The sequence below is a fragment of the Oncorhynchus nerka genome, linkage group LG3 (assembly GCF_034236695.1).
Source record: "Oncorhynchus nerka isolate Pitt River linkage group LG3, Oner_Uvic_2.0, whole genome shotgun sequence".
Lineage (NCBI taxonomy): Eukaryota > Metazoa > Chordata > Actinopteri > Salmoniformes > Salmonidae > Oncorhynchus > Oncorhynchus nerka.
In genome coordinates, this window is record NC_088398.1 from 65,873,311 (window position 1) to 65,894,775 (window position 21,465).

Sequence of the window (21,465 nt, forward strand, 5' to 3'; positions counted from 1 at the left end):
AAGTTAATGTATTGTTGACCCCTCTCGACCTCTCTCTCTCGACCTCTCTCTTGACCTCTCTCGACCTCTCTCTCGACCTCTCTCTCTCGACCTCTCTCTCGACCTCTCTCGACCTCTCTCGACCTCTCGACCTCTCTCGACCTCTCTCGACCTTTCTCGACCTCTCTCTCTCTCTACCTCTCTCTCTCGACCTCTCTCTCTCGACCTCTCTCTCTCGACCTCTCTCTTGACCTCTCTCTTGACCTCTCTCTCGACCTCTCTCTCGACCTCTCTCTCTCGACCTCTCTCTCGACCTCTCTCTCGACCTCTCTCGACCTCTCTCGACCTCTCTCTCTCGACCACTCTCTCTCGACCTCTCTCTCTCTCTACCTCTCTCTCTCGACTCTCTCTCTCGACCTCTCTCTCTCGACCTCTCTCTTGACCTCTCTCTACTCTCTTCGACCTCTCTCTCGACTCTCTCTCTCGACCTCTCTCTTGACCTCTCTCTTCGACCTCTCTCGACCTCTCTCGACCTCTCGACTCTCTCTCGACTCTTCTTCGACCTTCGACCTCGACCTCTGTCTCTCTCTCGACCTCTCGACCTCTCTCTCTCTCTACCTCTCTCTCTCGACCTCTCTCGACCTCTCTCTCTCGACCTCTCTCGACCTCTCTCGACCTCTCTCTCTCGACCTCTCTCGACCTCTCTCTCTCGACCTCTCTCTCGACCTCTCTCGATCTCTCGACCTCTCCTCTCGACTCTCTCTCTCTACCTCTCTCTCTCGACCTCTCTCTCGACCTCTTCGACCTCTCTCTCTCGACCTCTCTCTCTATCTCTCTCTCTCGACCTCTCTTCGACCTCTCTCGACCTCTCTCTCTCGACCTCTCTCTATCTCTCGACAAACCTCTCTCTCACGACTCTCTCTCGACCTCTCTCTCGACCTCTCGACCTCTTCTCTCGATCTCTTCCTCCCGACCTCTCTCTCTCGACCTCTCTCGACCTCTCTCTCGACCTCTCCGACCCTCTCCTCTCGACCTCTCTCGACCTCTCTCTCTCGACCTCTCTCGACCTCTCTCTCTCGGACCTCGACCTCTCTCGACCTCTCGACTCTCTCTTCTACCTCTCTTCTCTCCTCTCTTCTCTCGACCTCTCGCCTCTCTCTCTCTCTCGACCTCTTCTCTCTCTCGACCTCTCTCTCTCTCTACCTCTCTCTCTCTCTCCTCTCTCTCTCGACCTCTCTCTCGACCTCTCTCTCTCCTCTCTACCTCTCTCTCGACCTCTCTCTCTCGACCTCTCTCTCTCGATCTCTCTCTCGACCTCTCTCTCTGGACCTCTCTCTCTCGACCTCTCTCTCTCTCGACCTCTCTCTCTCTCTCTCGACCTCTCTCTCTCGCCTCTCTCACTCGACCCTCTCTCTCGACCTCTCTTCGACCTCTCTCTCGACCTCTCTCTCGACCTCTCGACCTCTCTCGACCTCTCGACCTCTCTCTCTCGACCTCTCCCTCTCGACCTCTCTCTCTCTCGACCTCTCTCTCTCGACCTCTCTCTCTCGATCTTCTTCTATCTCTGATCTTCCTTTCTCTCTCGACCTTCTTGACCTCTTCTTTCGACCTCTCTCTCTCGATCTTCTCTTCTTCTTCGATCTTCTTCGATCTTTTCGACCTTCTTCGACTCTTCGACTCTTCGATCTTCTCGACTTCTTCGACCTTCTTCTTCGACTTCTCTTCGACCTTTCTTTCTGACCTTGATCTTTCGATCTTTCTCGACCTTCTCTCTTCGATCTCTCTTCGACTCTTCGATCTTTCTTCTCTCTCTTCGACCTTCTCTCTTCGATCTTCTTCTTCGACTTCTTCGATCTTCGACTTCTTCGACCTTCTTCGACCTTCTTCTCTCGACCTTCTGTCTCTTCGACCTCTCTCTTCGACTTCTTCGATCTCTCGACTTTCTCTCGACCTCTCTCGATCTCTTCTCGACCTTCTTCTTCTCGACTTCTTCTTCGACCTTCTTGATCTTCTCTCGATCTTCTTCGACCTTCGATCTTCTCTCGATCTTCTCTTTCGATCTTTCTTCGACTCTTCTTCGACCTTCTTTCGATCTCTTCTCTCGATCCTCTCTCTTCGACTCTCTCTCTCGACCTCTCTCGACCTCTCTACCTCTCTCGACCTCTCTCTCTCGACCTCTCTCTCTCGACCTCTCTCTCTCGACCTCTCTCTCTCGACCTCTCTCTCGACCTCCTCTCTCGACCTCTCTCGACCTCTCTCGACCTCTCTCTCTCGACCTCTCTCTCTCTCTACCTCTCTCTCTCGACCTCTCTCTCTCGACCTCTCTCGACCTCTCTCTCTCGACCTCTCTCGACCTCTCTCTCTCGACCTCTCTCGACCTATCTCTCTCGACCTCTCTCGACCTCTCTCTCTCGACCTCTCTCGACCTCTCTCTCTCGACCTCTCTCTCGACCTCTCTCGACCTCTCTCGACCTCGACCTCTCTCTCTCTACCTCTCTCTCGACCTCTCTCTCTCGACCTCTCGACCTCTCTCTCTCGACCTCTCTCTCTATCTCTCGACCTCTCTCGACCTCTCTCTCGACCTCTCTCGACCTCTCTCTCTCGACCTCTCTCTCTCGACCTCTCTCTCGATCTCTCTCTCGACCTCTCTCTCTCGACCTCTCTCTCGACCTCTCGATCTCTCTCGACCTCTCTCTCTCAACCTCTCTCTCGACCTCTCTCGACCTCTCTCTCTCTCGACCTCTCTCGACCTTCGACCTCTCGACCTCTCTCGACCTCTCTCTTGACCCTCTCGACCTCTCTCTCTCGACCTCTCTCGACCTCTCGACTCTCGACCTCTCTCTCTCTTTCTCTCTCTCTCTCTCTCTCGACCTCTCTCGACTTCTCTCTCTCTGACCTTCTCTCGACCTCTCTCTCTTCTCTCTCTCTCGACCTCTCTCGACTCTCTCTCTCGACTCTCTCGACCTCTCTCTCGACCTCTCTCTCGACTCTCGACCTCTCTCTCTCTCGACTCTCTCTCTCTCTCTCTCTCAATCTCTTCTTCTCTCTCTCTCGACCTCTCTCTCTCGACCTCTCTCTCGACCTCTCTCTCTCGACCTCTCGACCTCTCGACCTCTCGACCTCTCGACTCTCTCGACCTCTCCCTCTCGACCTCTCTCGACCTCCTCTCTCGACCTCTCGACCTCTCTCTCTCGACCTCTCTCTCTCGACCTTCGACCTCTTCGATCTCTCGACCTCTCTCTCTCGACCTCTCTCTCGACCTCTCTCTCTCGACCTCTCGACCTCTCTCTCGACCTCTCTCTCTCGACCTCTCTCTCTCGACTCTCTCTCGACCTCTCTCTCTCGACCTCTCTCTCTCGACCTCTCTCGACCTCTCTCGACCTCTCTCTCTCGACCTCTCTCTCTCGACCTCTCTCTCTCGACCTCTCTCTCTCGACCTCTCTCGACCCTCTCTCGACCTCTCTCTCTCGACCTCTCTCTCTCTCGACCTCTCTCTCTCTCTCGCCTCTCTCTCTCGACCTCTCTCGACCTCTCTCTCGACCTCTCGACCTCTCTCTCGACCTCTCTCGACCTCTCTCTCTGACCTCTCGACCTCTCTCTCGACCTCTCTCTCGACCTCTCTCTCTCGACTCCTCGACCTCTTCTCGACCTCTCTCTCTCGACCTCTCTCTCGACCTCTCTCTCTCGACCTCTCTCTCGACCTCTCTCGACCTCTCTCTCTCTTGACCTCTCGACTCTCTCTCTCGATCTCTCTCTCGACCTCTCTCGACCTCTCTCGACCTCTCTCGACCTCTCAACTTTTCGCTCTTCTCGACCTCTCTTCTTCTCTCGACCTCTCTCGACCTCTCTCGACTCTCTTCGACCTTCCCTCGACCTCTTCTCTTCGACCTCTCTCTCTCGACCTCTCTCTCTCGATCTTCTTTCGACCTCTCTCTCTCGATCTCTCGACCTCCTCGATCTTCGACCTTCTTCGACCTCTCTCTCTCGACCTCTCTCGACCTCTCGATCTTCTCTCTCGACCCTCTTTCGACCTCTTCTTCGACTTCTTCTCTCGACCTCTCTCGACTCTCTTGACCTCTCTCTCGACCTCTCTCTTCGACTTCTCTCGACCTCTCTCGACCTCTCGACCTCCTCTCGACCTCCCTCGACCTCTCTCGACCTTCGACCTCTCTTGATCTCTCTTCGACCTCTCTCGACCTCCTCTCGACCTCTCTCTCGACCTCTCGACCTCTCTCTCTCGACCTCTCTCTCTCGACCTCTCTCGACCTCTCTCTCTCGACCTCACTCTCTCGACCTCTCTCGACCTCTCTCGACCTCTCTCTAGACCTCTGTCTCGACCTCTGTCTCTCGACCTCTCTCGACCTCTCTCGACCTCTCTCTCTCGACCTCTCTCTCTCGACCTCTCTCTCGACCTCTCTCTCGACCTCTCGACCTCTCGACCTCTCTCTCTCTCTAGCTCTCTCTCTCGACCTCTCTCGACCTCTCTTCGACCTCTCTCTCTCGACCTCTTCGACTCTCGACCTCTCTCGACCTTCTTCGACCTCTTCGACCTCTCTCGACCTCTTCGACCCTCTCTCGACCTCTCTCTCGACCTCTCTCGACCTTTCTCGACCTTTCGACCTCTCTCTCTCGACCTCTCGACTCTCGACCTCTCTCGACCTCTCTTGACCTCTTCGACTTCTCGACCTCTCTCTTCGACCTCTCTCTCGACCTCTCTCCTCGACCTCTCTCTCTCTCGACCTCTTCCTCGACTCTCTCTCGACCTTCGACCTTTCTCTCGACCTCTTCGACTCTCTCTCGACCTCTCTCGACTCTCGACCTCTCTCTCTCGACTCTCTCGACCTCTCTCTCTCTCGACCTCTCTCTCGACCTCTCTCTCTCGACCTCCTCGACCTCGACCTCTCTCTCGACCTCTCTCGACCTCTCGACCTTCTCTCGACCTCTCTCGACCTCTCGACCTCTCTCTCTCGACCTCTCTCGACTCTCTCTCGACCTCTTCGACCTCGACCTCTCGACTCTCTCTCGACCTCTCTCGACCCTCTCGACCTCTCGATCTTCTCGACCTCTCTCGACTCTCTCGACCTCTCTCGACTCTCTTCGACCTCTCGATCTTCGATCTTCTCTCGACTCTCTCTCTCGACCTCTCTCGACTCTCCTCTCGACCTCTCTCTCGATCTCTCTTCTCGACCTCTCTCTCGACCTCTCTCGACCTCTCTCTCGACCTCTCTCTCGACCTCTCTCGACCTCTCTCGACCTCTCTCTCGACCTCTCTCTCGACCTCTTCTCTCGACCTCTCGACTCTCTCGACCTCTTCGACCTCTCTTCTCTCGATCTCTCTCGACCTCTCTCTCTCGACTCTCGACCTCTCTCGACCTCTTCTTCGACCTCTCGACCTCTCTTCTCGACCTCTTCTCTCGACCTCACTCTTCTCTCGACCTTGACCTCTCTCTCTCGACCTCTCTCTCGACCTTCGACCTCTTCTTCGAGACTCTCTTCTCTCTCTTTTCTCTCTCTCTTCTCTCGACTCTCTCGACCTCTCTCGACCTCTCTCTCTCGACCTCTCTCTCTCTCTCTCTCGACCTCTCTCTCGACCTCTCTCTCGACTCTCTCTCTCTCGACCTCTCTCTCTCTCGACCTCTCTCTCGACCTCTCTCGACCTCTCTCTCTCGACTCTCTCTCTCGACCTCTCTCTCTCGACCCTCTCTCTCTCGACCTCTCTCTCTCTCGACCTCTCGACCTCTCTCTCGACCTTCTCTCGACCTCTCTCGACCTCTCTCGACTTCTCGACCTCTCTCTCGACCTCTCTCTCTCGACCTCTCTCTCTCGACCTCTCTCTCTCGACCTCTCTCTCTCGACCTCTTCGACCTCTCTCTCTCGACCTCTCTCTCGACCTCTCTCTCGACCTCTCTCTCGACCTCTTCGACCCTCTCTCGACCTCGACCTCTCTCTCGACTCTCTCTTCTCGACCTCTCTCGACCTCTCTCGACCTCTCTCTCGACCTCTCTCTCTCGACCTCTCTCTCGACTCTCTCGACCTCTCTCTCTCTCGACCTCTCTCTCGATCTCTCTCGACCTTCTCTCGACCTCTCTCGACCCTCTCTCTCGACCTCTCTCGACCTTCTCGACCCTCGACCTCTTCTCTCGACCTCTCGACCTCTCTCTCTCTCTCTCTCTCGACCTCTCTCTCGACCTCTCTCGACCTCTCTCTCTCTCTCTCTCGACCTTCTCTCTCGACCTCTCTCGACCTCTCTTTCGACCTCTCTCTCTCGACTCTTCGACCTCTCTCGACCTCTCTTGACCTCTCTCGACCTCTCTCTCTCGACCTCTCTCTCGACCTCTTCTTCGACTCTCGACCTCTCGACCTCTTGACCTCTCTAGACCTCTCTCTCTCGACCTCTCTCTCTCGACCTCTCTCGACCTCTCTCGACCTCTTGACCTCCTCGACTCTCTTCGACTCTCTCTCTCTCGACCTCTCTCGACCTCTCGACCTCTCTCGACCTCTCTCGAACCTCTCTTCTCTCTCTCTCTCGACCTCTCTCTCGACCTCTCTCGACTCTCTCTCTCGACCTCTCGACCTTCGACCTCTCTCTTGATCTCTCTCGACCTCTCTTCGACCTCTTCTCTCGACCTCTTCGACCTCTCTTGACCTTCTCTCTCTCGACCTTCTCTTCGACCTCTCTCTCTCGACCTCTCTCGACCTCTCTCTCGACCTCTCGACCTCTCGACTCTTTTCTCGACCTCTCTCGACCTCTCTCTCGACTCTCTCTCGACCTCTCTTCGACCTCTCTTCGACCCTCTCTCTTCTGACCTCTCTACCTCTCTCTCTCTCTCTGCCTCTCTCTCTCGACCTCTTCGACCTCTCTCTCGACCTCTCTCGATCGGGACTCTTCTCGACCTCTCTCGACCTCTCTCGACCTCTCTCGATCTCACTCTCTCTCGACCTCTCTCTTCGACCTCTCTCTCGACCTTCGACTCTCGACCTCTCTCTCGACCTCTCTCTCTCCGACTCTCTCGACCTTCTTCGACTCTTCGACCTCTTTCGACTCTCCTTCGACCTCTCTCGACCTCCTCGACCTTCTCTCGACCTCTCTCGACCTCTCTCGACCTCTCTCGACCTCTCTCTCTCTCTCAACTCTCTCGACCTCTTTCGACCTTCTCTCTCGACCTTCTTTCGACCTCTCACTCGACTCTCTCTCTCGAACTCCTCTCTCTCTCGACTCTTCGACCTCTCTTCGACCTTCGACCTCTCGACCTCTCTCGACCTCTCTCTTCGACCTTCTCTCTCTCTCTTCTCTCTCTCTCTCTCTCTCGACCTCTCTCTCGACCTCTCTCTCTCGACCTCTCTCTCTCTCGACCTCTCTCTCGACCTCTCGACCTCTCTCTCTCGACCTCTCTCTCGACCTCTCCTCGACCTCTCTCTCTCGACCTCTCTCTCTCGACCTCTCTCTCGACCTCTCTCGACTCTCTCTCTCGACCTCTCTCTCGACCTCTCTCTCGACTCTCTCTCCCGACCTCTCTCTCTCGACCTCTTCGACCTCTCTCGACCTCTCTCGACCTCTCTCGACCTCTCTCTCTCACCTCTCCTCTCGACCTCTCTCTCTCGACCTCTTCGACCTCTCTCTCTCGACCTCTCTCTCGACCTCTCTCTCTCGACCTCTCTCGACCATCTCTCTCGACCTCCTTCTCTCGACCTCTCGACCTCTCTCTCGACCCTCTCTCGACCTCTCTCGACCTCTCTCGACCTCTTCTCGACCTCTCTCGACCTCTCTCTCGACTCTCTCTCTCGACCTCTCTCGACCTCTCTTCGATCTCTCTCGACTCTCTCGACCTCTCTCTCGACCTCTCGACCTCTCTCGACCTCTCTCTCGATCTCTCTCTCGACCTCTCTCTCTCGACCTCTCTCTCGACCTCTCTCTCTCGACCTCTCGACCTCTCTCTCTCTCTCGACCTCTCTCTCTCAACCTCTCTCTCTCGACCTCTCTCGACCTCTCTCTCTCGACCTCTCTCTCGACCTCTCTCTCGACCTCTCTCGACCTCTCTCTCTTGACCTCTCTCTCTCGACCTCTCTCTCGATCTCTCTCTCGACCTTTCTCTCTTCGACTCTCTCGACCTCTCTCTCTCTCTCTCGACCTCTCTCGACCTCTCTCACTCTCGACCTCTCTCGACCTCTCTTCGACCTTCTTCGACCTCTTCTCGACCTCTTCGACTCTCTCTCTCGACCACTTCGACCTCTCTCTTCTCTCGGGACCTCTCTCGACCTCTCTTCTCTCTCTCTCTCTCTCTCGACTCTCTCTCGACCTCTCTTCGACCTCTCTCTCTCTCTCGACCTCTCTCTCGACCTCTCTCTCTCTCTCTCGACCTCTCTTCGACTCTCTCTCTCTCTCTCTCTCGACCTCTCTCGACCTCTCTCTCTCGACCTCTCTCTCCTCTCTCGACCTCTCGACCTCTCTCTCTCGACCTCTCTCTCGACCTCTCTCGACCTCTCTCGACCTCTCTCGACCTCTTCTCGACCTCTCTCGACCTCTCTCTCGACCTCTTCTCTCGACGACCTCTCGACCTCTCGACCTCTCTCTCTCTCGACCTCTCTCTCTCTCTCTCGACTCTCTCTCTCGACTCTCTCGACCTCTTCGACCTCTCTCGACTCTCTCTTCGCCTCCTCTCTCGACCTCTTCGACCTCTCTCGACCTCTCTCGACCTCTTCGACCTCTCTCGACCTCTCTCTTCGACTCTCTCTCTCTTCGACCTCTCTCTCGACCTTCTCGACCTCTCGACCTCTCTCTCGACCTCTCTCTCTTCGACCTCTTCTCTCGACTTCGACCTTCTCTCTCGACCTCTCTCTCGACCTCTCTCGACCTCTCTCTCTCGACCTTCTCTCTCTCGACCTCTCGACCTCTCTCGACCTCTCTCGACCTCTCGACTCTCGACCTCTCTAGACTCTCTCTCTCGACCTCGACCTCTCGACCTCTCTCTCGACCTCTCTCTCGACCTCTCTCTCTCGACCTCTCTCTCGACCTCTCTCTCGACCTCTCTCGACCTCTCTCGACCTCTCTCTCTCGACCTCTCTCGACCTCTCTCTCTCGACCTCTCTCTCGACCTCTCTCGACCTCTCGACCTCTCGACTCTCTCGACCTCTCTCGACCTCTCTCTCTGACCTCTCTCGACCTCTCTCTCGACCTCTCTCGACTCTTCCTCGACCTCTCTCTCGACCTCTCTCTCTCGACTCTCTCTCTCGACCTCTCTCGACCTCTCTCTCGACCTCTCTCGACCTCTCTTCTCGACCTCTCTCTCTCGACCTCTCTCTCGACCTCTAGGACCTCGACCTCTCTCTCTCGACCTCTCTCGACCTCTCTCGACCTCTCTCGACCTCTCTCTCGACCTCTCTCTCTCGACCTCTCTCGACCTCTCTCTCTCGACCTCTCTCTCGACCTCTCTCGACCTCTCTCGACCTCTCTCTCTCTGGCTCTCTCTCGACTCTTCTCTCGACTCTCTTCGACCTCTCTCGACCTCTCTCTTCGACCTCTCTCGACCTCTCGACCTCTCTCTCTCGACCTCTCTCTCGACCTCTCTCTCTCTCTCGACCTCTCTCGACCTCTCTCGACCTCTTCGACCTCTCGACCTCTCGACCTCTCGACCTCTCGACCTCTCGACCTCTCTCGACCTCTCGACCTCGACCTCTCTCTCTCTCTCGACCTTCTCGACCACTCTCTCGACTCTCTCTCGACTTCTCTCTCGACCTCTCTCTCTCGACCTCTCTCGACTCTCTCGACCTCTCGACCTCTCTCTCTCTCTTCGACCTCTCTCTCTCGACCTCTCTCGACCTCTCTCTCGACCTCTCTTCTCGACCTCTCTCGACCTTCGACCTCTCGACCTCTCGACCTCTCTCGACCTCTCTCTTCGACCTCTCTCTCTCCTCTCTCTCGACCTCTCTCTCTCGACCTCTCTCTCTCGACCTCTCTCTCTCGACCTCTCTCTCTCGACCTCTCTCTCGACCTCTCTCTTTCGACCTCTCTCTCCGACCCTCTCTCTCGACCTCTCTCTCGACCTCTCTCGACCTCTCTCTCGACCTCTCTCTCGACTCTCTCTCTCGACCTCTCTCTCGAACCTCTCTCTCGACCTCTCTCGACCTCCGACCTCTCTCTCTCGACTCTCTCCTCGACCTCTCTCGACCTCTCTCTCTCGACCTCTCTCGACCTCTCTTGACCTCTCTCTCTCGACCCTCTCTCGACCTCTCTCGACCTCTCTCGACCTCTCTCGACCTCTCTCGACCTCTCTCTCGACCTCTCTCGACTCTCTCTCGACCTCTCTCTCTCGACCTCTCGACCTCTCTCTCTCGACCTCTCTCTCGACCCTCTCGACCTCTCTCGACCTCTCTCGACCTCTCTCTCGACCTCTCTCGACCTCTCGACCTCTCTCTCTCGACCTTCTCTCGACCTCTCTCTTTCGACCTCTCTCTCGACCTTCTCTCTCGACCTCTCTGACCTCGACCTCTCTTGACCTCTCTCTCGACCTCTCTCTTCGACCTCTCGACCTCTTCGACCTCTCTCGACCTCTTTCGACCTCTCTCTCGACCTCTCTCGACCTCTCTCGACCTCTCCTGACCTTCTCGACCTCTCTCGACCTCTTCTTCGACCTCTCTTCGACCTCTCTCGACCTCTCTTCGACTCTCTCGACCTCTCTCTCGACCTCTCTTCTCTTCGCCTCTCTCTCCGACCTCTCTCGACCTCTCCGGGACCTCGCTCTCTCTCGACCTCTCTCGACCTCTTCGACCTCTCTCGACCTCTCTCTCTCGACTCTCTCTCTCGACCTCTCTCGACCTTGGCCTCTCTCGACCTCTCTCTCGACCTCTTCTCTCGACCTCTTCGACTCTCTCGACCTCTCTCTCGACCTCTCGACTCTCTTCGACCTCTCTCTCTCGACCTCTCTCTCGACCTCTCTTCGACCTCTCTCTCTCGACCTCTCTCTCTCGACCTCTCTCTCTCGACCTCTCTCTCGACCTCTCTCTCTCGACCTCTCTCGACCTCTCGACCTCTCTGACCTCTCGACTCTCTCTCGACCTCTCTCTCTCGACCTCTCTCGACCTCTCTCTCTCTCGACCTCTCTCTCTCGACCTCTTCTCTCGACCTCTCTCGACCTTCTCTCTCTCGACCTCTCTCTCTCTCCTCTCTCTCGACCTCTCTCTCGACCTCTCGACCTCTCGACCTCCTCTCTCGACCCTCTCTCTCGACCTCTCTCGACCTCTCTCTCGACTCTCTCTCTCGACCTCGACCTCTCTCGACCTCTCTCTCGACCTTCTCTCTCTCGACCTCTCGACTCTCTCTTCGACCCTCTCTCGACCTCTCTCTCGACCTCTCTCTCGACCTCTCTCTCTCGACCTCTCTCTCGACTCTTCTCGATCTCGACTCTCTCGACCTCTCTCTCTCGACCTCTCTCGACCTCTCTCGACCTCTCTCGACCTCTCTCTCTTCGACCTCTCTCGACCTCTCTCGACCTCTCTCTCTCGACCTCTTCTCTCGACCTCTCTCTCGACTCTCTCGACCTCTCTCTCGACCTCCCTCGACCTCTCTCTTGACCTCTCTCTCGACTCTCTCTCGACCTCTCGACCTCTCTCGACCTCTCTCTCTCGACCTCTCTCTCTCGACCTCTCTCCTTCTCCTCTCGACCCTCTCTCGACCTCTCTCTCGACCCTCTCTCGACCTCTTGACCTCTCTCGACCTCTCTCGACCTCTCTCTACCTCTTTCTCGACCTCTCTCTTCGACCTCTCTCTCGACCTTCTCTCGACCTCTCTCGACCTCTCTCGACCTCTCTCGACCTCTTCTCTCGACCTCTCTTCGACCTCTCTCGACCTCTCTCGACCTCCTCTTCGACCTCTCGACCTCTCTCTCTCGACCTCTCTCTCTCGACCCTCTCGACCTCTCTCGACCTCTCTCGACCTCTCTCTCGACCTCTCTCGACTCTCTCGACCTCTCGACCTCTCTCGACTCTTCGACCTCTCTCTCGACCTCTCTCTCTCGACCTCTCTCGACCTCTCTCGACTCTCTCGACCTCGACCTCTCTCGACCTCTTCTCTCGACCTCTCTCTCGACCTCTCTCTCGACCTCTCTCTCGACCTCTCTCTCTCGACCTCTTCCTCTCTCGACCTCTCTCTCGACCTCGACTCTCTCGACCTCTTCTCTCGACCTTCTCTCGACCTCTCTCGACCTCTCTCTCGACCTCTCTCTCGACCTTCGACTCTCTCTCGACTCTCTCTCTCGACCTCTCTCTCTCGACCTCTCTCGACTCTCGACCTCTCTCGACCGACCTCTCTCTCGACCTCTCTTCGACCTCTCTCTCTCTCGACCTCTCTCGACCTCTCGACCTCTCTCGACCTCTCTCTCTCGACCTCTCTCTCCTCTCTCTCTCGACCTCTCTCTCTCGACCTCTCTCTCTCTCGACCTCTCTCGACCTCTCTCGACCTCTCTCGACCTCTTCTCCTCTACCTCTCTCTCGACCTCTCTCTCGACCTCTCTCTCTCGACCCTCTCTCGACCTCTCTCTCGACTCTCTCTCGACTCCTCTCGACCTCTCTCTCTCGACCTCTCTCTCTCGACTCTCTCTCGACCTCTCTCGACCTCTCTCTCGACCTCTCTCTCGACTCTCTCTCGACCTCTCTCTCTCGACCTCTCTCTCTCTCGACCTATCTCTCTCGACCTCTCTCGACCTCTCTCTCGACCTCTCTCGACCTCTCTCTCGACCTCTCTCTCGACCTCTCGACCTCTCGACCTCTCTCTCGACCTCTCTCGACCTCTCTCTTCGACCTCTCTCGACCTCTCTCTCTCGACCTCTTCGACCCTCTCGACCTCTCTCGACCGGCCTCTCTCGACCTCTCTCGACCTCTCTCGACCTCTCTCGACCTCTCTCTCTCGACCTCTCTCGACCTCTCTCTCTCGACCTCACTCTCTCGACCTCTCTCGACCTCTCTCGACCTCTCTCTAGACCTCTGTCTCGACCTCTGTCTCTCGACCTCTCGACCTCTCTCGACCTCGACTCTCTCTACATCTCTCGACCTCTCTCTCGACCTCTCTCTCGACCTCGTCTCTCTCTCTCTCTCGACCTCTCGACCTCGACCTCTCTCTCGACTCTCTCGACCTCTCTCGACCTCTCTCGACCTCTCTCTCTCTCTCGACCTCTCTCTCTCGACCTCTCTCTCTCGACCTCTCTCTCTCTCGACCTCTCTCGACCTCTCTCTCTCGACCTCTCTCTCTCGACCTCTCTCGACCTCTCTCGACCTCTCTCGACCTCTCTCTCTCGACCTCTCTTGACCTCTCTCGACCTTCTCTTCTCGACCTCTCGACCTCTCTCGACCTCTCTCTCTCGACCTCTCGACCTCTCTCTCTCGACCTCTCTCTCGACCTCTCTCTCGACCTCTCTCGACCTCTCTCTCGACCTCTCTCGACCTCTCTCTCGACCTCTCTCTCTCTCGACCTCTCTCGACCTCTCTCTCTCGACCTCTCTCTCTCGACCTCTCTCTCTCGACCTCTCTCTTCCTCGACCTCTCGACCTCTCTCGACCTCTCTCTCTCGACCTCTCTCTCGACCTCTCTCGACCTCTCTCTCGACCTCTCTCGACCTCTCTCTCTCTCTCTCGACCCTCTCTCTCGACCTCTCTCGACCTCTCTCTCGACCTCTCTCTCGACCTCTCGACCTCTCTCTCTCTCTCGACCTCTCTTCTCGACCTCTCTCGACCTCTCTCTCTCGACCTCTCTCCTCGACCTCTTCTCTCGACCTCGACTCTCTCTCGACCTCTCTCGACCTCTCTCTCTCTCGACCTCTCTCGACCTCTCTCGACCTCTCTCGACCTCTCTCTCGACCTCTCTCTCGACCTCTCTCGACCTCTCTCGACCTCTCTCGACCTCTCTCTCTCGACCTCTCTCTCTCTCGACCTCTCGACCTCTCTCTCTCGATTTCTCTCGATCTCTCGACCTCTCTCGACCTCTCTCTCGACCTCTCTCGACCTCGACCTCTTCTCTCGACCTCTCTCTCGACCTCTCGACCTCTCTTCTCGACCTCTCTCTCGACCTCTCGACCTCGACCTCTCGACCTCTTCTCTCAACCTCTCTCTCGACCTCTCGACCTCTCTCTCTCTCGACCTTCTCTCTCTCTCGACCTCTCGACTCTCGACCTCTCTCGACCTCTTCTCGACCTCTCTCTTCTCGACCTCTCTCTCGACCTCTCTGACCTCTTCGACCTCTCTTCTCGACCTCTCTCTTTCTCTCTCTCTCTTCGACCTCTCTCTTTCTCGACCTCTCTCTCTATCTCTCGACTCTCTCAATCTCTCGACCTTCTCTGATCGATAATAATCTCTCTCTCGAACTCTCTCTCTCGACCTCTCTCGACCTCTTCGACCTCTCTCTCGACTCTCTCTCTCGACCTCTCTCGACCTCTCTCGACCTCTCTCTCTCGACCTCTTCTCTCTCTCTCTCTCGACTCTCTTCGACCTCTCTCTCGACCTCTCTCTCGACCTCTCTCGACCTCTCTCTCTCGACCTCTCGACCTCTCTCGACCTCTCTCTCTCTCGACCTCTCTCTCGACCTCTCTCGACCTCTCGACCTTCTCTCGACCTTCGACCTCTCGACCTCTCTCGACCTCTCTCTCTCGACCTCTCTCTCGACTCTCTCTCTCGACCTCTCGACCTCTCTCGACCTCTCTCTCGACCTCTCTCGACCTCTCTCGACCTCTCGACCTCTCTCGACCTCTCTCTCTCGACCTCTTCGACCTCTCTCGACCTCTCTCTCGACCTCTCGACCTCTCTCGACTCTCTCTCTCGACTCTCGACCTCGACCTCTCTCTCTCTCGACCTCTCTCTCTCGACCTCTTCGACTCTTCTCTCGACCTCTCTCTCTCTCTCTCTCGACCTCTCTCTCGACCTCTCGACCTCTCTCGACCTCTCTCTCGACCTCTTCGACCTCTCTCTCGACCCTCTCTCGACTCTCTCTCGACCTCTCTCGACCTCGACCTCTCGACCTCTCGACCTTCGACCTTCTCGACCTCTCGACCTCTCTCTCTCTCGACCTCTCTCTCGACCTCTCTCTCGACCTCTCTTCGACCTCTCTGACCTCTCTCTCGACCTCTCGACCTCTCTCGACTCTCTCGACCTCTCTTCGACTCGACCTCTCTCGACCTCTCTCTTCGACCTCTCTCTCGACCCTCTCGACCTCTCTCTCGACCTCTTCTCTCTCTCTCGACCTCTCTCGACCTCTCTCGACCTCTCTCGACCTCTCTTCTCGACCTCTCTTCGACCTCTCTCTCGACCTCTCTCTCTCGACCTCTCTTCGACCTCTCTCGACCTCTCTCTCTCGACCTCTCGACCTCTCGACCTCTCTCTCTCTCTACCTTCTCTCTCTCTCGACCTCTCTCTCGACCTCTCTCGACCTCTCTCTCTCGACCTCTTCGACCTCTCTCTCTCGACCTCTCGACCTCTCTCTCGACTCTCTCTCGACCTCTCGACCTCTCTTCGACCTCTCTCTCGACCTCTTCGACCTCGACCTCTCTCGACCTCTCTCTCGACCTCTCTCTCTCGACCTTCTCTCTCGACCCTCTTCTTCGACCTCTCTCGACTCTCTCTCGACCTCTCTCGACCTCTCTCTCGACCTCTCTCGACCTATCTCTCGACCTCTCTCGACCTTCTCTCTCTTCGACCTCTCTCTCTCGACTCTCTCTCGACCTCTCGGATTCTTCTCTCGACCTCTTCTCTCGACCTCTCTCTCTCGACCTCTCTCGACCTTTCTCTCTCGACCTCTCGACTCGACCTTCTTTCTCTCTCTCGACCTCTCTCTCTCGACCTTCTCTCGACCTCTCTCGACCTCTCTCGACCTCTCTCTCTGGATCTCTTCGACCTCTCTCTCTCGACCTCTCTCTCTCCTCGACCTCTCTCTCTCGACCTCTCTCTCTCTCGACCTTCTCTCTCGACCTCTCTCGACCTCGACCTCTCTCGACCTCTCTTCGACCTCTCTCGACCCTCTCTCTCTCGACCTCTCTCTCTCGACCTCTCTCGACTTCTCTCTCTCGACCTCTCTCTGGACCTCTCTCTCTCGAAGACCTCTCTCTCGACCTCTCTCTCTCTCTCTCTCTCTCGACCTCTCTCTCTCGACCTTCTCGACCTCTCTCGACTCTCTCGACCTTCTCTCGACCTCTCTCTCGACCTCTCTCGACCTCTCTCTTCGACCTCTCTTCGACCTCTCTCTCTCGACCTCTTCCTCGACCTCTCTCTGACCTCTCTCTTCGACCTCTCTCGACCTCTTCGACCTCTTCTCTCGACCTCTTCGACCTCTCTCTTCGACCTCTCTCTCTCGACCTTCTCTCGACCTCTCCTCTTCGACCTCTCTCTCTCGACCTTCTCTCGACCTCTCTCGACCTTCTCTCGACCTCTCTCGACCTCTCTCTCTCGACCTCTCTCTCGACCTCTCTCGACCTCTCTCGACCTCTCTCTCTCGACCTCTCTCTCTCGACCTCTTCTCGACCTCTCTCGACCTCTTCGACCTCCCTCTTCGACCTCTCTCGACCTCTCTCGACCTCTCTCGACCTCTCTCTCTCTCTCTCGACCTCTCTCTCTCTCTCGACCTCTCTCTCGACCTCTCTCGACCTCTCTCGACCTCTCTCTCGACCTCTCTCTCTCGACCTCTCTCTCGACCTCTCTCTTGACCTCTCTCGACCTCTCTCGACCTCTCTCTCTCGACCTCTCTCTCTTCGACCTCTCTTCGACCTCTCTCTCTCTCTCTCGACCTCTCTCGACCTCGACCTCTCTCGACCTCTCTCTCGACCTCTCTCGACCTCTCTCTGACCTCTCTCTCGACCTCTCTCTCTCGACCTCTCGACCTCTCTCGACCTCTCTTCGACCTCTCTCGACCTCTCTCTCGATCTCTCTCTCGACCTCTCTCTCTCGACCTCTCTCGACCCTCTCTCTCGACCTCTCTCGACCTCTCTCGACCTCTCTCTCTCTCTCTCTCTCTCGACTCTCTCGACCTCTCTCTCTCTCAGACCTCTCTCGACCTCTCTCGACCTCTCGACCTCTCTCTCGACCCTCTCTCGACCTCTCTCTCTCGACCCTCTCTCGACCTCTCTCGACCTCTCGCCTCTCTCTCGACCTCTCTCTCTCTCTCTCTCTCTCTGACCTCTCTCGACCTCTCTCTCGACCTCTCTCTCTCTCTCGACCTCTCTCTCTTCGACCTCTCTCTCTCTCTCTCTCGACTCTCTCTCTCGACCTCTCTCGACTCTCTCTCGACCTCTCTCGACCTCTCTCTCTCTCGACTCTCTCTCTGACCTCTCTCTCTCGACCTCTCTCGACCTCTCTCTCGACCTCTCTCGACCTCTCTCTCTCGACCTCTCTCTCTCGACCTCTCTCTCTCGACCTCTCTCTCTCGACCTCTCTCGACCTCTCTCTCGACCTCTCTCGACCTCTCTCTCAACCTTCTCTCTCGACCTTCTCTCTCGACCTCTCTCTCTTCGACCTCTCTCGACCTCTCACTCTCGACCTCTCTCGACCTCTCTTGACCTCGACCTCTCTCTCGACCTCTCTCTCTCGACCTCTCTCTCGACTCTCTCTCTCTCGACCTCTCTCTCTCGACTCTCTCTCGACCTCTCTCTCTCTCTCTCTCGACCTCTCTCTCTCGACCTCTCTCTCTCGACCTCTCTCGACCTCTCTCTCTCGACCTCTCTCTCTCTCTCGACCTCTCTCTCTCGACTCTCTCTCTCTCTCGACCTCTCTCGACCTCTCTCTCGACCTCTCTCGACCTCTCTCTCTCGACCTCTCTCTCGACCTCTCTCTCTCGACCTCTCTCTCTCGACCTCTCTCGACCCTCTCTCGACCTCTCTCTCTCGACCTCTCTCTCTCGACCTCTCTCGACCTTCTCTCGACCTCTCTCTCGACTCTCTCTCTCGACCTCTCTCGACCTCTCTCTCGACCTCTCTTCGACCTCTCTCGACCTTCTCTCGACTCTCTCTCTCTCGACCTCTCTCTTCGACCTCTCTCTCGACCTCTCTCTCGACCTCTCTCTCTCGACCTCTCGACCTCTCTCTCGACCTCTCGACCTCTCTCGACCTCTCTCTCTCGACCTCTCTCGACCTCTCTCGACCTCTCTCGACCTCTCTCGACCTCTCTCGACCTCTCTCTCGACCTTCTCTCGACCTCTCTCTCGACCCTCTCTCTCGACCTCTCTCTCTCGACCTCCTCTCTCGACCTCTCTCGACCTCTCGACCTCTCGACCTCTCTCTCGACCTCTCTCTCTCGACCTCTCTCGACCTCTCTCGACCTCTCTCTCGACCCTCTCTCTCGACCTCTCTCTCGACCTCTCTCTCTCTCTCTCTCGACCTCTCTCGACCCTCTCTCTCTCGACCTCTCTCTCGACCTCTCTCTCGACCTCTCGACCTCTCTCTCTCTCTCGACCTCTCTCTCTCAACCTCTCTCTCTCGACCTCTCTCGACCTCTCTCTCTCTCGACCTCTCTCGACCTCTCACTCTCGACCTCTCTCGACCTCTCTCTCTTGACCTCTCTCTCTCGACCTCTCTCTCTCGACCTCTCTCGACCTCTCTCGACCTCTCTCGACCTCTCTCTCGACCTCTCTCGACCTCTCTCTCTCGACTCTCTCGACCTCTCTCTCTCGACCTCTCTCGACCTCTCTCTCGACCTCTCGACTCTCTCGACCTCTCTCTCTCGACCTCTCTCTCTCGACCTCTCTCTCGACCTCTCTCGACCTCTCTCTCGACCTCTCTCTCTCGACCTCTCTCTCTCGACCTCTCTCGACCTCTCTCTCTCGACCTCTCTCTCGACCTCCTCGACCTCTCTCGACCTCTCTCTCGACCTCTCTCGACCTCTCTCTCTCGACCTCTCTCTCTCGACCTCTCTCTCTCGACCTCTCTCTCTCGACCTCTCTCGACCTCTCTCGACCTCTCTCTCTCTCGACTCTCGACTCTCTCTCGACCTCTCTCTCTCTCGACTCTCTCTCTCTCTCTCGACCTCTCTCTCTCGACCTCTCTCGACCTCTCTCTCTCGACCTCTCGACCTCTCTCTCTCTCTCTCGACCTCTCTCTCGACCTCTCTCTCTCGACCTCCTCTCTCTCTCTCGACTCTCTCTCTCTCGACCTCTCTCTCTCGACCTCTCTCTCGACCTCCTCTCTCGACCTCTCTCGACCTCTCTCTCGACCTCTCTCTCGACCTCTCTCTCTCTCCTCTCTCTCTCGACCTCTCTCTCTCGACTCTCTCTCGACCTCTCTCTCTCTCTCTCTCGACCTCTCTCTCGACCTCTCTCTCTCTCGACCTCTCTCTCTCTCTCTCTCGACCTCTCTCTCTCGACCTCTCTCGACCTCTCTCTCGACCTCTCTCTCGACCTCTCTCTCTCGACCTCTCTCTCTCGACCTCTCTCGACCTCTCTCGACCTCTCTCTCTCGACCTCCTCTCTCGACCTCTCTCGACCTCTCTCGACCTCTCTCGACCTCTCTCTCTCGACCTCTCGACCTCTCTCTCTCGACCTCTCTCTCTCGACCTCTCTCGACCTCTCTCTCTCTCTCTCTCGACTCTCTCTCGACCTCTCGACCTCTCTCGACTCTCTCTCTCTCGACCTCTCTCTCTCGACCTCTCTCGACCTCTCTCTCTCGACCTCTCTCTCTCGACCTCTCTCTCGACCTCTCTCGACCTCTCTCGACTCTCTCTCTCGACCTCTCTCTCTCGACCTCTCTCTCTCGACCTCTCTCTCGACCTCTCTCGACCTCTCTCTCTCGACCCTCTCGACCTCTCTGCCTCTCTCTCTCGACCTCTCTCTCTCGACCTCTCTCTCTCGACCTCCTCTCTCGACCTCTCTCTCTCGACCTCTCTCTCTCTCTCTCGACCTCTCTCGACTCTCTCTCTCTCTCTCGACCTCTCTCTCTCGACCTCTCTCGACCTCTCTCGACCTCTCTCTCGACCTCTCTCTCTCGACCTCTCTCTCTCGACCTCTCTCGACCTCTCTTGACCTCTCTCGACCTCTCGACCTCTCTCGACCTCTCTCTCTCGACCTCTCTCTCTCGACCCTCTCTCGACCTCTCTCGACCTCTCTTGACCTCTCTCGACCTCTCTCTCTCGACCTCTCTCTCTCGACCTCTCTCGACCTCTCTCGACCTCTCTCTCTCGACCTCTCTCTCTCGACCTCTCCTCTCGACCTCTCTCGACCTCTCTCTCTCGACCTCTCTCTCGACCTCTCTCGACCTCTCTCGACCTCTCTCGACCTCTCTCTCTCGACCTCTCTCTCTCGACCTCTCTCGACCTCTCTCGACCTCTCTCGACCTCTCTCGACCTCTCTCTCTCTCTCTCTCTCTCGACCTCTCTCTCTCGACCTCTCTCTAGACCTCTCTCTCGATCTCTCTCTAGACCTCTCTCTGGATCTCTCTCTCGACCTCTCTCTCTCGACCTCTCTCTCTCGACCTCTCTCTCGACCTCTCTCTCTCGACCTCTCTCGACCTCTCTCTCTCGACCTCTCTCTCTCTCGACCTCTCTCTCTCTCGACCTCTCTCTCTCTCTCGACCTTTGAATGCTCGACCTCTGAATGCTCGACCTCTGAATGCTCGACCTCTGAATGCTCGACCTCTGAATGTTTGGCCAACTGACATTTACTCCTGAGGTGCTGACCTGTTGCATGCTCTACTACTACTACAATTATTATTTGACCATGCTGGTCATCTATGAACGTTTGAACATCTTGAAGAACTATCTGGCCTTAATGGCTTGTACACTTATAATCTCCACTCGGCACAGCCACAAGAGGACTGGACACCCCTCGGAGCCTGGTTCCTTTCTAGGTTACTTCCTAGGTTCCTGCATTTATGGGGAGTTTTTCCTAGACACCGTGCTTCTACATCTGCATTGCTTGCTGTTTTGGATTTATGCTGGGTTTCTGTCTAAGCACTTTGTGACATCTGATGTAAAAAGGGCTTTATAAATATATCTGATTTGATAGAGTAAAGTGAGAAGCTTGAAATTACGTGTAAAATCACACGTGGGCAGAATGTGATTCGGATCCTACGTTTGGTTTCCACTAGTTACCACAGCCACAAATTTGGCAATATCAAAAATATTAATTAAAACTGTATTCGTAGCCTGATCTTTCAGAAAAGGCATGTTCGCTCCTCCCTCAGGAAGACATTTCCCGTTTTCTAAAACCTTACATTGTGCACATTTTCAAGACAACATAAACATAAGCAGGAGGCCTCAAAGTGTTTAGTGCGTAAAAGAAACACATGAGCAGAACATTGGGAGTTTTAGAAACAGGAAAAGGCATCCGGCTGGTGGGACAAACTCAAGTCACACAGCCACTTCGTTTAGTAATGATCAAGTTTTGAATGGAAAGGGGTCAGTTAGTTGCACAACTGAATGCATTCAACCGAAATGTGTCTTCCTCATTTAACCCAACCCATCTGAAATAAGCTACTGACCTCTTTGCGCTTCTCACAATGACTTGTCTGTTCCTGTTTTCGTTTCCTGTAGA

The 21,465-nt window shown here is 56.0% G+C and overlaps 2 protein-coding genes across 2 annotated transcripts in view; both read right to left on the reverse strand.

Annotated features, from left to right (window-relative positions):
- LOC135563602 (uncharacterized) overlaps window positions 1-5,968 on the reverse strand; it is a gene marked incomplete at its 5' end in the record, with an annotated part of 38,616 nt that extends 32,648 nt beyond the window's left edge. Inside the window, 2 exons of the mRNA XM_065006451.1 lie at window positions 4,743-4,824; window positions 5,915-5,968. Coding sequence (XP_064862523.1) covers window positions 4,743-4,824; window positions 5,915-5,968 — 136 coding nt within the window. The remainder of the gene's footprint in view (window positions 1-4,742; window positions 4,825-5,914) is intronic.
- Window positions 1-21,465, reverse strand: part of LOC115112584 (uncharacterized) — a 57,801-nt gene that overhangs the window by 35,103 nt on the left and 1,233 nt on the right. The window contains exon 4 of the mRNA XM_065014820.1: window positions 21,413-21,458. Coding sequence (XP_064870892.1) covers window positions 21,413-21,458 — 46 coding nt within the window. The remainder of the gene's footprint in view (window positions 1-21,412; window positions 21,459-21,465) is intronic.